At 40.7% G+C, this 15,001-nt stretch overlaps 1 protein-coding gene across 2 annotated transcripts; it reads left to right on the top strand.

Moving 5' to 3' along the window:
• Positions 1 to 5,055: 5,055 nt before the first annotated feature.
• rag1.L (recombination activating gene 1 L homeolog) lies at positions 5,056 to 15,001 on the top strand. 2 transcript variants are annotated; one of them, XM_041589106.1, is made up of 2 exons: positions 5,056 to 5,193; positions 10,409 to 15,001. In XM_041589106.1, exon 2 carries the CDS (start codon positions 10,420 to 10,422, stop codon positions 13,555 to 13,557), a length of 3,138 nt encoding a protein of 1,045 aa, XP_041445040.1. In that variant the 5' UTR covers positions 5,056 to 5,193; positions 10,409 to 10,419; the 3' UTR covers positions 13,558 to 15,001. The 2 variants fall into 2 exon arrangements, with proteins under 2 accessions (XP_041445040.1, NP_001336375.1); NM_001349446.1 differs by lacking the exon at positions 5,056 to 5,193 and having other exon boundaries at positions 10,412 to 14,985.

Raw genomic sequence — 15,001 nt, 5'->3', positions numbered from 1 at the left:
ACAGACATGTGACCTCAAGGCCTGAGAGGGGCGTGTACTAAGAACCCGCCCACGCGTCGTAAACGTGTGACGTCCCGGGGAAGGAAACTTGTAAAGTGTAGCGTGGGGGTTTGTGGGAGATGTGGGGAGGGTTGTACTGGATCTGTACTGTTTGTATGGAGGAATACTCTTCCTGAATAGCTGTAACGAGCCGAATAGTATTATAGAAATATTGTATACTGGATCTTACTGGGCTGTTCCTGCTGAACTGTGTTTAGTACAGGGAATACCTATGCTGCCATAGTTTTATGGGATCTCTCTGTACAGACTATGAGCAAACTTAGGAGACTGTTCCTGCTGAATTGTGCTTAGTACAGAGGAATACCTATGCTGCCATAGTTTTATGGGATCTCTCTGTACAGACTATGAGCAAATTTAGGGACTGTTCCTGCTGAATTGTGCTTAGTACAGAGGAATACCTATACTGTCATAGTTTTATGGGATCTCTCTGTACAGACTATGAGCAAACTTAGGGGACTGTTCCTGCTGAATTGTGCTTAGTACAGGGAATACCTATGCTGCCATAGTTTTATAGGATCTCTCTGTACAGACTATGAGCAAATTTAGGGACTGTTCCTGCTGAATTGTGCTTAGTACAGAGGAATACCTATACTGTCATAGTTTTATGGGATCTCTCTGTACAGACTATGAGCAAACTTAGGGGACTGTTCCTGCTGAATTGTGCTTAGTACAGGGAATACCTATGCTGCCATAGTTTTATGGGATCTCTCTGTACAGACTATGAGAAAACTTAGGGGCTGTTCCTGCTGAATTGTGCTTAGTACAGGGAATACCTATGCTGCCATAGTTTTATGGGCTCTCTCTGTACAGACTATGAGCAAACTTAGGGATTGTTCCTGCTGAATTGTGCTTAGTACAGAGGAATACCTATACTGTCATAGTTTTATGGGATCTCTCTGTACAGACTATGAGAAAACTTAGGGGCTGTTCCTGCTGAATTGTGCTTAGTACAGGGAATACCTATGCTGCCATAGTTTTATGGGCTCTCTCTGTACAGACTATGAGCAAACTTAGGGATTGTTCCTGCTGAATTGTGCTTAGTACAGGGAATACCTATGCTGCCATAGTTTTATAGGATCTCTCTGTACAGACTATGAGCAAACTTAGGGACTGTTCCTGCTGAATTGTGCTTAGTACAGAGGAATACCTATGCTGCCATAGTTTTATGGGATCTCTCTGTACAGACTATGAGCAAACTTAGGGGACTGTTCCTGCTGAATTGTGCTTAGTACAGGAGAATACCAATGCTGCCATAGTACTGTTGCCCTTGCATGTCCCCAGCAGCCCTCTCCTCCCTCATTTCTCTTTCATAGTTAAGTTTGGCATTTGGCCGTCAGTCCATACATGTTGTACTCTCAGTGCCAAACCAGTAAAGACTATACCTGGTGTTGATTTTAACAGAGGGAAGGACTACAGGGCCCAAAAGATTTTCTGGATAGGCCTGTTGTGCACAGCTAAGCCTACGCAAACCCACCACCCCATTGTCCTGCCTAATCACGTCTCTTTCCAGCTCTCAGTATCAGATCATTTAGGGAGGGGGGATGTCCATTCTACAGAGGAAACTGCGGTTTGAGCCCACCTGGACCCTGGGGTCTGCTTCCTCTATAATGAAGCCAGAGGGAAAGATAAGAAATAGGAAAGCTGTCAATCATAGCGTTACCTTTACTGCTGCATTTGACAGGCAATGTAACCTTACTGCATTACCTGCAGCCTGATTGTTGTTCCCAGGCTGGAAGGGAGCTGCCATACTGATGGTTACGATCCACTCAGACTTGGTCTTCCCACATTCAGATTGGATTCCATGAGCAAAACACAATAAAACTGTTCTTGGTTTAACTATTATAGGGCTCAAACCATAGGTGACTTATGCCCCTGATGAAGCCGGACTAACTGGCGAAACGCGTTTGGCTGGCATAGGTGGACCGTGGAGTGCCTAACTCCCATCGAGTCCCTACGTAGACAGGCAGAATTACTTGGGCTGTATTTGGCTGGAAGGGTGGGAGAGGGTGCAGGGACCACATGATACTAGACTAAAAAAAGCAAAAAGGTATCACAGGCATGAGAATTGTCTCAGCTTTGCAAAATCCACGTGTCCACCGTTTGCTGTTTTTAATTAAAGGGATACTGTCATGGGAAATAAATTTTTTTTCAAAATGAATCAGTTAATAGTGCTGCTCCAGCAGAATTCTGCACTGAAATCCATTTCTCAAAAGAGCAAACAGATTTTTTTATATTCAATTTTGAAATCTGACATGGGGCTAGACATACTGTCAATTTCCCAGCTGCCCCTGGTCATGTGACTTGTGCTCTGATAAACTTCAATCACTCTTTACTGCTGTACTGCAAGTTAGAGTGATATCAACCAGCAGCCAAACAACAGAACAATGGGAAGGTAACCAGATAACAGCTCCCTAACACAAGATACCAGCTGCCTGGTAGATCTAAGAACAACACTCAATAGTAAAAACCCATGTCCCACTGAGACACATTCAGTTACATTGAGAAGGAAAAACAGCAGCCTGCCAGAAAGCATTTCTCTCCTAAAGTGCAGGCACAAGTCACATGACTGGGGGCAGCTGGGAAATTGACAATATGTCTAGCCCCATGTCAGATTTCAAAATTAAATATAAAAAAATGTTGAGAAATGGATTTCAGTGCAGAAGTCTGCTGGAGCAGCACTATTAACTGATGCGTTTTGAAAAAAACATGTTTTCTGATGACAGGATCCCTTTAATGTTTTTTATGGACACAGTCCAGCACTGCCAGCATTATAGCTGAGCAGTGGGTGTGTATGCAAATGAGCGCATTTTACTGGCACAAATCATTAAAAGTTACATTTTAAGTATTGTTACATTTTTGACACGCTGCTGACCAAACTGGTTTGCTTTGAGGTACTAGATGGAAACTTATCTTTATTGTTTCCAATAGTCTATTTCCTCACCGTTTCTTTGTTGTTATATACTTATGTTACAAACCTGCGGCACAGCAGCATACTAGGATAACGAAACTAGCTCAAAATCTATATAGCTCAAACCATAGGTACCATGTATTTTGCCCATAATGCCCCTACAAATGTGCATTGCTCCCCTTACTGATCGATGTAGCCCTTTGTGCTGCCAGCATGGACAGGAGTGGAAGCTCCCCTGCTGTCAGGGAAAATGGTCCATTCCAGCCAATACTCAATAATGGGAAAGTACCAAAATCCCTGGCTGGCAGGATGTTTTATTGAAGTGAAAGAGGGTTTATGGACTGTAACTGAAGCAGAAGTCTAGCATTGGTTGCAATGATATGTTGGGTATTGCCCAATTTTTATATATTTTGTTTATCTCTAGCTGGGCATTTGGCCAGGTTGAGGTTGGGTCAGCTCAGACCAGGTCTGGAATAAGGATGCACCGAATCCACTATTTGGGATTCGCCCAAATCCTTCATGAAAGATTCGGCCGAATACAGAACCAAATCCGAACCCTAATTTGCATATGTAGTAGGGGTGGGAAAGGAAAAAGTGGAAAAAAATCTTCTTTTATGACGAAAAGTCATGTGATTTCCCTACCCGCAACTAATTTACATATGCAAATTAGGATTCCGATTCGGTTTGGCCAGGCACAAGGATTCGGCCGAATCCGAATCCTGCTGAAAAAGGCCGCATCCCGAACCGAATCCTGGATTCGGTGCATCCCTAGTCTGGACTGAGATTCAAAATAGGCCCTGGCATTTCAGGTACACAGAAACCCAAATGGTCCCCCACCAGCCCATTAAGTAATGACTGTCTATGGCAATTTACAGCAGCCCCTCTGGTATTTACCAGAACCCACAGATTGCCAGTCCAGGCCTGGGTCAGAGTCTCCAGAAACACCCAGTAAGTATTTCTGCACAATATAAGTACAAGGGGTGTTCAAGACTTATCAAAAGCGATGCTCCCACTTGCTATGTGACTTTTTATTCTATCCTCTGGTTGCTGGAGTCCCTGACCCTAGCAACCACAAAACACATTAAAGGAGCTGCAACCCCCACAATAAAATGCCGACCTGTTTCTGCACATTTATGGTGATTATAAAATTGAAACCAGTAAGCTCCTCCAGCCAAGACTCCCTCAATGCCTACATTATTGCAATAGTCTTAAGCAGCAGTGCACAGTTTTGTAGGAGACACACAAGAAGTTATTTACTATGACCCTGGACACTAAGGGGGTTATTTACTAAAATCCAAATGTATCTCCTATTTTATTAAAAAACCACAACCCAACTCCCATGCCCGTTAGCTTATTTATTTATAACAAAACTTGATTTAATCAGATTGTGGATAAAGCCGAATTGCTGTCATTTTTCTGGCTTTTTTTCCCGAATCGCTCGAGTGTTTGCCTGAAAACCAAGAAAAAGTCGAATTTTCTGGCAAATAACTTCTATTTGATATAGGTGCCTCTCCCATTGACTTATACAGGACCCTGATAGGTCTTAGATAATGTTTTTTCAGATTTGGGCTTTTTGCCACATTAGAGGTTTTTTTTTTTCCAATGAAAAAAATGCTAGTGAAAAAAAAAAACTTGAATTTTTTGAGTTTTTCCAATTTGGACTTTAATAAATAACCCCCTAAGTAACTGAGCACTAAGGGGAATGTGTGTCCTTCAAACCAGTACCTGGTTTCTAGGGTAAGCAGGACCCTAGCAACTTGATTAGAATCCAGATTCCTTTATATCTCTGTATAACCAGGATTGGCAGCTTGGAAAGCTCTGCACTGGCAGTGAAAGGGTAAAGTCTGTTTGTCCTGACGCACGGGGTGGGGGGGCTGTTGACAATATGTTTGACCCACAAAAAACAGAAAACATTGTGTGTTTTTGAAGTGGTGCCGAATAACACAGCTGTGGAGGTCACGCACTGCCTCCCAAGCCCCCGGCATTGAAATGATACTGGCGTTCTTAAAAGCACTGTCGGTTAACCACGATGATCCTTCAAAACATTGCATCCCAGGTGCACCCAAGGGGGCATAGTGAGGGGTGGGGCATAGCGAGGGGGGGCGGTCCTTTTATTATAAATAGGGGGTCATTTTCCCCCGAGAGGCAGAAAAGGCTGGAGATTAATATCCAGAACTGAGGATCAGTGTGACTCTTGTGCCTGAGCAGTGACAGCCTGACAGCAGGTAATGTATCTCTACTTTATTCATTAGTCACTTGCAGCAATGCAACCGTCATTCATTAACTGGCTGAAGTGTGTTGTCATATATTCCTTTAATTGTGACAGTTCATCTGCAGGACACTATTAATCAGATGAGAAAGGTTCTGTTGTTCATTTAATGTTGGGGGAGAAATGATTTACATGCTGAAATATAATCAAGTGGTTAAGTCTTTCTGGAAAAGCAGCAGTCCTGCCCTGCTTTATGGCAGCTGAGATTCTAGCTATCTGTATAACAGAGCATTCTGTACAGATCCTATCTGATCCCCACTGTAAGCAGCAGTCCTGTCCTGCTTTATGGCAGCTGAGATTCTAGCTATCTGTATAACAGAGCATTCTGTCCCAGTGGCTGCACAGATCTTATCTGATCCCCATTGTAAGCAGCAGTCCTGTCCTGCTTTATGGCAGCTGAGATTCTAGCTATCTGTATAACAGAGAATTCTGTCCCAGTGGCTGCACAGATCCTATCCGATCCCCATTGTAAGCAGCAGTCCTGTCCTGCTTTATGGCTGAGATTCTAGCTATCTGTATAACAGAACATTCTGTCCCAGTGGCTGCACAGATCCTATCTGATCCCCATTGTAAGCAGCAGTCCTGTCCTGCTTTATGGCAGCTGAGATTCTAGCTATCTGTATAATAGAGCATTCTGTCCCAGTGGCTGCACAGATCCTATCTGATCCCCATTGTAAGCAGCAGTCCTGCCCTGCTTTATGGCAGCTGAGATTCTAGCTATCTGAATAACAGAGCATTCTGTCCCAGTGGCTGCACAGATCCTATCTGATCCCCATTGTAAGCAACAGTCCTGTCCTGCTTTATGGCAGCTGAGATTCTAGCTATCTGTATAACAGAACATTCTGTCCCAGTGGCTGCACAGATCCTATCTGATCCCCATTGTAAGCAGCAGTCCTGCCCTGCTTTATGGCAGCTGAGATTCTAGCTATCTGTATAACAGAACATTCTGTCCCAGTGGCTGCACAGATCCTATCTGATCCCCATTGTAAGCAGCAGTCCTGTCCTGCTTTATGGCAGCTGAGATTCTAGCTATCTGTATAACAGAGCATTCTGTCAGTGTGCTCACACTGTACTTGCTCAAACCCAATGCAGTTGTGTCTTCCTTTCCTTTATGGCTGAGATTCTAGGTCTAGCTATCAGAGTTTTGTCAAATGTTATTCTATGGAAAAGGATTTTTATTGTAGCAAAATACAGGTACGGGACCTGTTATCCGGAATGCTCGGGACCTGGGGTTTTCCGGATAAAGCACCTTTCCGTAATTTGAATCTTCATACCTTAAGTCCTTAAGTAACTAGAAAATCATGAAAACATTAAATAAACCCAATATATTGGTTTTGCTTCCAATAAGGATTAATTATATCTTAGTTGGGATCAAGTACAAGTTACTGTTTTATTATTACAGAGAAAAAGGAAATAATTTTTAAAAACTAGGATTATTTGGATAAAACAGAGTCTATGAGAGATGTCCTTTTCGGAGCACTCTAGATAACCGGTTTCCAGATAACAGATCCCATAACTGTACTTGCCAGTGCTTATAAAAGGGGAAGTTCACCTTTACTTTACTTTTTGGCAATTTATTGGGAACCATTTCTTAGCAAACTTTCTGTTGGTTTAATGTATATGGTATGTTTTTGTTTGTAAATATTAGACTTCTGTCTCTTTCCAGTTTGCAGCAGAAAAAACATAATATATATAAGTAATATGTATCTGTTAACAGAATATAAAGGCTAAATATAGATCTATCTATCATCTGTCAATCTAGTTAATCTAATATTTATTGTAAACAAAATATTATAGACAGATACTGATAGATTAGTTAATAGACAGATCTAAATATTCTGTTGTCTATCTGTGATCCAATCTATTAATATTTGTCTGTATGTATCATTCATTGATTAAATCCATCTCCCTCTAGCTATTATCTATTGATATTTATCCTTTAACAGAATATTTAGATGTATAAAGGATACATATTGATTGATAAGACAGATAGAGACAGCTGGTTAGCCAAAATTCTAAATATTATGTTGTCTATTTATCTAAGATCTAATCTTTCAATATTTATCTATTAACAGAATATTCAATATTTACTTATGTATCTATCTTTCTAAAAGTCAATTATCTTATGTAGGTCTGTCTATATGTATCTAATAATCTAAATCCAAATTATTAAATATTATCTATCTATCACCCATGAAAGGGGTTGTTCACCTTTAAATAAATTTTTAGTATGGTGAACCACCCCTGTAAGATAACAGATACATTTCAGTGTATCTAGAAGGCCAAATATCCATTCTCCCCAAATCTCACCTTAAAGGGGTTGTTCACCTTTGTAACAAATTGACAAATCTAACAGTTCACATGAATAGAACAAACTTTTCCATAGAAATAGTTAACAGAAAAAGTACAGTTCAAGAGATATTCACCTCAGAAGTGTCCCTGTACTAATCCTTCAGTTCCACACAGACCCTGTGCTGGGAGGGGGTCACTGACCCCCAAAAACACTACAGTGTTCACTTCCTCTTCCTTATATGACATCACACATTGTACTGGCAGCTAACTTAACTCCTATTGGCTATGTCTGCTGTCAATCTGCCACTGCTTCCTGTGCTGGGCTGTGCTGGGGAATTTGAGCAGCATTCAGGTACTGAAGAGAAACTGTTACAAGTTTGTGAGAGGGAGGGGGAGTGTGGGCTGTGTGCGGCAGAGACTTCAACTGTGCAGATGGGGGGATCAAGGTGCTCGGGACCTGGAGTTTTCTGGATAATGGATCTTTCCGTAATTTGGATCTTCATACCTTAAGTCTACTAGAAAATCATGTAAACATTAAATAAACCCAATAGGCTGGTTTTGCTTCCAATAAGGATTAATTATATCTTAGTTGGGATCAAGTACAAGGTACAGGTATGGCATCTGTTATACAGAATGCTTGCGACCTGGGGTCTTCCGGATAGCAGATCTTTCTGTAATTTGGATCTTAGTACTAGAAAATGGTGTAAACACTAAATAAAGACAATAGGCTGGTTTTGCTTCCAATAAGGATTAATTATATCTTAGTTGGGATCAAGTACAAGCGACTGTTTTATTATTACACAGGAAAAATAAATCATTTTTAAAAATTTGAATTATTGGATTATAATGGCTACTATGGGAGATGACACTTGTACTTTCCAGAAATATATTATTATTTTTTTGGGGGGGGGGTCCATGTATTATTTTGTGTATTTACCTCATAAAAAAGGTAAAATATTTTTCTGGTATAGATCCCTATATCATGAAAAATATAACTTTTTAATTTTTTGGTATTTAGAGCTCTAAATCTTGTTCCAGAAGTGGAACACTTAAAAAAGGTATCGTTTTCCTAGGTAAATTACCGCCCCCCCCCCCCCCCCCGGGAGAGCGCACAAAATGTTCAAAAAATGTACCTGCCCTCATCACTGCTCTGCCTGTCACTTAGGGTTGCCACCTCACCCTTTTAAAACCAAACACATATGAAATCCACAGCCTGCATGGCTAATTAGCAATTCATTTAGATGCATGATACATGGCTGCACAGAAATCAGTTCAGTCTGCAGCATCTAAATGAGTTGATAATTAGCCATGCAGCCTGTGGATTTCATATGTGTTTGGTTTTAAAAGGGTGAGGTGCAGCCCTACTGTCCCTGCTAGATGTGTAAGTTACATACGTTTCTCAGCAAGTCAGTGCTGGTTTTGTTGCAATTTTGTAAATAACTGACATTATGCCTAATGCTAAAGGTTGCCAAACAATGTTGCTCCTTCCTTTTCTGCAGTATTTGTCTGCATGGCTGTGTGATTGTTTGTTACAAGACAGGTTTGTTTATATGCTGCGTCTGTTAACCTCTGCCATTACAATTGAGTAATCAACCAATGACCATTCAAATTATGTGACCGGTTACAGTTCACAAGCAACCAATAAATTACTAGGAGGAGGGCAGTATCAACATCCAATAGGAAACAAGTAAGGGCAAAGCCTGGGCATGATGATGTCATCATATAGGAAGTTCTTGGTGTCAGGTTCAAAATAGGCCACTCCCATCACTTCAGAAAACTGGTCAGAGAGACAGGAGAAGGACTGAGTTAATAGGTAAAAAATTAGCTTTTACAATGGCATTTTTACTTTTTGTTATGGAAAATGGTTTTTCTAACACATTGAGAGCATTGTTAGTGGTTTCATAAGATTTGTACATTGAAGGTGAACAACCCCTTTAAATGACATCTATCTATCCCATCTGTCTGTCTGTCTTTCTCTCTGTCTATATCATCTATCTCTATCTATCTATCTATCTATCTATCTATCTATCTATCTATCTATCTATCATCTCTATCTATCTATCATCTCTATCTATCTATCTATCTATCTATCTATCTATCTATCTATCTATCTATCTATCTATCTATCTATCTATCTATCATCTCTATCTATCTATCATCTCTATCTATCTATCTATCTATCTATCTATCTATCTATCTATCTATCTATCATCTCTATCTATCTATCTATCTATCTATCATCTCTATCTATCTATCTATCTATCTATCTATCTATCTATCTATCTATCTATCTATCTATCTATCTATCTATCATCTCTATCTATCTATCTATCATCTCTATCTATCTATCTATCATCTATCTATCATCTATCTATCTATCTATCTATCTATCTATCTATCTCTATCATCTATCTCTATCTATCTATCTATCTATCTATCTATCTATCTATCTATCTATCTATCTATCATCTATCTCTATCTATCTATCTATCTATCTATCTATCTATCTATCTATCTATCTATCTATCTATCTATCTATCTATCTATCTATCTATCATCTATCTATCTCTATCATCTATCTATCTATCTATCTATCTATCTATCTATCTATCTATCTATCTATCTATCTATCTATCTCTATCATCTATCTCTATCTATCTATCTATCTATCTATCTATCTATCATCTATCTATCTATCTATCTATCTATCTATCTATCTATCATCTATATTTAACCTATCTCTATCTATCTATCACCTCTTGACTGAGGTTAACACATTCTCTTATTGTTATGACCCATGAATCTTGTTCTAGGAATTATTTATCTTTAACTCTGCTCTATATAGGTTTGTAACAATTTTTGTGATTTTTGTTTTGTAGGCCATCGGAAAATGGAGGTGGCATTGCCTAATGTGCAAACCGAAATGCACCATCCATTTACTAAATTCTCAGAATGGAAGTTCAAGCTGTTTCGAGTGAAATCCTTAGAGAGGAGATCATCTGAGGAGGAAACAGAGGGAAGTGAAGTCTCGTACAACAGCTCTCAAGAGACATCCCCTGAGTCTACTGTGGTTTCAGAGGATCTTAGTTTGGGGTCTACACCACAGTTACTCACAAATCTCAAACCACAGGAAAGTGAGAAATCAAATGCCGTTGACAGCAATGAAACAGACCTGAAAAGGTTGGGAGACGAGGCTCACGTTACAGCCATACAGCAACTTTGCCGCATATGTGGTGCCTCTTTTAAAATGGATCAGCAGAACCGGAGCTATCCTGTCCATGGACCTGTGGACAGTGAAACTCAAGATGTTCTAAGAAGAAGAGAAAGGAAGGTCACCTCTTGGCCTGAGCTCATCTTAAAGGTCTTCAAGACTGATGTGAGGGCTGATGTCGATACCATTCATCCCACTCGGTTTTGTCATAATTGCTGGACTATAATGAATCAGAAATTCAGCCATAATTCCAGTGAAGTTTATTTTCCCCATAATCAAGCTGTAGAGTGGACACCTCATTCAGCTGCCTGTAATGTATGTCACTCTTCCAAACCCTGGGGCAAAAGAAAGGGCGCACCACAGCTAAACCCAAACAAGATGAAAAAGCGCAAAACCAGACCCGAGTTTGTTAAAAAGACAAAGACCCCCTCAAGCCACTCGATCCAGTGGAAAAGCAACAAAGCTTTGCACCAGATGAAGGACAGCTGCAAGAAAATCCATCTTGACACCAATCTCCTGGTGGTGGACTATCCATCAGACTTTGTGAAGTCAGTGTCTTGCCAAGTGTGTGAACATATTCTGTCTGATCCAGTGCAAACCCCATGCAAACATTTGTTCTGCAGGATTTGCATCCTAAAATACATTAAGCTCATGGGATGCTACTGCCCATCATGTAAGTACCCCTGCTTCCCTACAGACCTAACAGCACCAGTGAAATCCTACCTCAGTGTCCTCAATGCCTTATTACTCAAATGCACTGTGTCTGGCTGTGATGAGGAGATCCCTCTGGGAAAATATTCTCACCATATCTCCAAGCATAAAGAAACCAAGGGAAAGGAGGCATACGCCCACATTAACAAGGGTGGCAGACCACGGCAGCATCTGCTCACCCTAACTCGAAGAGCCCAAAAACATCGTCTCAGGGAATTAAAAATGCAAGTAAAAGCTTTTGCTGACAAAGAAGAGGAAGGTGATGTGAAGTCAGTGTGTTTAACACTCTTTCTTCTGGCTCTTAGAGCAAGGAATGAACACAGACAAGCTGATGAACTAGAGGCCATCATGGAAGGTAGAGGAGCAGGACTTCATCCAGCTGTTTGTCTTGCCATCAGAGTTAACACTTTTCTCAGCTGCAGTCAATACCACAAGATGTACAGAACTGTTAAAGCCACAACTGGGAGACAGATCTTTCAGCCCTTGCATGCGCTGAGGAATGCAGAGAAGGCCCTGCTACCAGGTTATCATACATTTGAGTGGAGACCACCTCTCAAGAATGTTTCTACCAGAACAGATGTTGGAATTATTGATGGACTCTCAGGGTTGAACCGATCGGTGGATGAATATCCAGTAGATACAATCTCCAAGAGGTTTAGGTATGATGTAGCCCTTGTCTCTGCTTTGAAAGACATGGAAGAAGATATCCTTGAAGGTTTGAAGGCACAAGATCTAGATGACTACATGAGTGGCCCTTTCACGGTGGTGGTTAAAGAGTCTTGTGATGGCATGGGAGATGTAAGTGAGAAACATGGTAGTGGTCCAGCAGTTCCAGAGAAAGCTGTACGTTTTTCATTCACTGTTATGAATATCAGTTTTCCCAACAACAATGGTGCTGTTTGGATCTTTGAAGAGTCTAAGCCAAATTCTGAACTGTGTTGCAAGCCTCTCTGCCTGATGCTAGCAGACGAATCTGACCATGAGACCCTAACAGCCATTTTGAGTCCTCTCATTGCCGAAAGGGAGGCTATGAAAACTGCTGAACTGTTACTGGAAATGGGAGGAATTCGAAGAAATTTCAGATTTGTGTTTCGTGGCACCGGGTATGACGAGAAGCTGGTGCGAGAGGTAGAAGGACTTGAGGCATCAGGCTCTATCTTTATCTGTACATTATGTGATGCCACCCGTCTGGAAGCTTCTCAGAACTTGGTGAACCATTCCATAACTAGGAGCCACGGTGAGAACTTACAGCGCTATGAGATGTGGAGAAGCAATCCACACCATGAATCAGTAGATGAGCTACGTGATAGGGTCAAAGGTGTCTCTGCCAAGCCTTTTATTGAAACCCTCCCATCCATTGATGCTTTACACTGTGACATTGGAAATGCTGCAGAATTTTACAGAATATTTCAGCTTGAGATAGGGGAGTTCTATAAAAACTCCAGTGTCACCAAAGAAGAGAAAAAGAGGTGGCAAGCCACTCTTGACAAGCACCTGAGAAAGAGGATGAACCTGAAGCCCATTATGAGAATGAATGGGAATTTTGCCAGGAAGCTCATGAGCAAAGAGACCATAGAGGCAGTGTGTGAACTGGTTCCTTGTGAAGAAAGACAGGCAGCATTGACAGAACTTATGGACTTGTATCTCAAAATGAAACCTGTTTGGCGCTCCTCATGCCCTGCCAAAGAGTGCCCAGAACTGCTTTGCCAATACAGCTTTCACTCTCAGCGCTTTGCAGAGCTCCTGTCCACCAAGTTCAAGTACAGATATGAAGGCAAAATCACCAATTATTTTCACAAAACCCTTGCACATGTCCCAGAAATCATCGAGCGTGATGGCTCCATTGGCGCCTGGGCCAGCGAAGGCAATGAATCCGGTAACAAGCTATTTAGGCGCTTCCGAAAAATGAATGCCAGGCAGTCGAAGTTTTACGAGCTGGAAGATGTGTTGAAACACCACTGGCTGTATACATCCAAATACCTCCAGAAATTTATGAATGCACATAATAATCTGAAAAACCAAGGGTTCACTGTAAATCTAGACAGTCCTGAACAAGAGGAGAGGCTAGAAAGTTCTATGGAGCCTTTAGAATCCATGGAATTCTGACTTTAGCTTACAGCGTTACCATTCTTGTGTTGGTCTCCTGTATTCTAAACATGTAGAGCTAATCACTCAAAAACAATTGAGGTTAGCTCCTTCCTACATGTCTTAAGTGGCAGATAGAGGTCCAAGTAGGACAGTTAGGCTGGCATGTGCAGCTCTGCTGTTATTCACAACTCCAATGTCAGAGGTTAGAGTTGATTGGTTGATGCAAACTAGCAGTCAACTGAAGATATGTTGAAGTTAGCAAGACCTGGTGATTCTCCACCAGAAGCAGAAGATAATGAGACAGAGATAATCATTGTTAGTGTATGGAATGCCACTTTATAGATGGCACTGTTTTTTAATATAAAGGAACCTTTTACGTTGTGTCTGTAGCTAAATTCTTGGAGAAGGTTGTGCTTTAGGGACATTTTGGTTATATGGGTAGCAGTAATGTTAATACAGTATCTAGGGCTTGTCTTATTCTCCTTTGAGGACCAACGTTTGACCCCTCATAATAAGGTTACATCAGCCATAGGTTCAGTAATATCTAGGACATGAGAGAAGTGTTCATCTTGCTCCTATGATCTCCAAGATGGGCTTTCTAGAGTTTCTAGAACATCATTCTGCCCAGATCTGTTTCTAGATGGTTTTCAGGTTGCGCTCACCATCCCATAGAAGGAAACATATCCACAGTTTGGGAACCATTGATGTACATATTGAATATTTTGACAGTGACTTCAAATTTTGATCCAGGTTTTGGTGGTCAGGAAACACCAAACTCTAACTCATGATACACTGTTCCAGTGAGGGGCAGTTTTATGTCAGATGGGTTTGTTTAGATCAGATCCAGTGAGTGAAGGGTGGCAAGCGGTGGCCTAGGTGGCAATACTTTCATGGCAACTTACACACAGTTAGAAACTTACAAGCTTCCAGATGTAGCACAAATATAATTGGAACCTGTTTACACAATTCCTTATTCACTTTATCAACAAATTACAATATAAGCACTTTTTTTTTATAGACATACATGCAATGTATCATGTTGCCCATGCAAAACCTTACATTTTATTTGTTATGGTTCATTTTAGTGTTCTTCCAATGTCATTTTAACAGACTTTCATGTTTAGGGAGCATTGCAATTTATTTACACTCTACCTCTTCCTCACGTGCAGTCACTTTTTTTTGTTAAAACCTATTTCATTTAAAGTGCTTCATATTTTCTACCTCATCCTAACTGGCATTGACTTGTTTTGTGGTTTACAAGATGCTGCCAGCTCTCTGTGCTGAATTTCAGTTGGTGGCTAGAGACAGGCAGATGAGGCAACAAAGACATTTTTACTTATTGTGTATTTTGGTTGACTTATAGGGATTTTATCAAGATGTATTCCCATGCTTTTAAAGGATAAGTAAACCTTTAAAACCTTTAAAATAAGTGAATGTAAAATTGATGAGGGGGCTATTCTAA

This window comes from Xenopus laevis, chromosome 4L (genome assembly GCF_017654675.1).
Source record: "Xenopus laevis strain J_2021 chromosome 4L, Xenopus_laevis_v10.1, whole genome shotgun sequence".
Taxonomy (NCBI): domain Eukaryota; kingdom Metazoa; phylum Chordata; class Amphibia; order Anura; family Pipidae; genus Xenopus; species Xenopus laevis.
The sequence above is the reverse complement of the archived record's forward strand: the minus strand, read 5'-3'. Positions and strand labels throughout refer to the sequence as shown.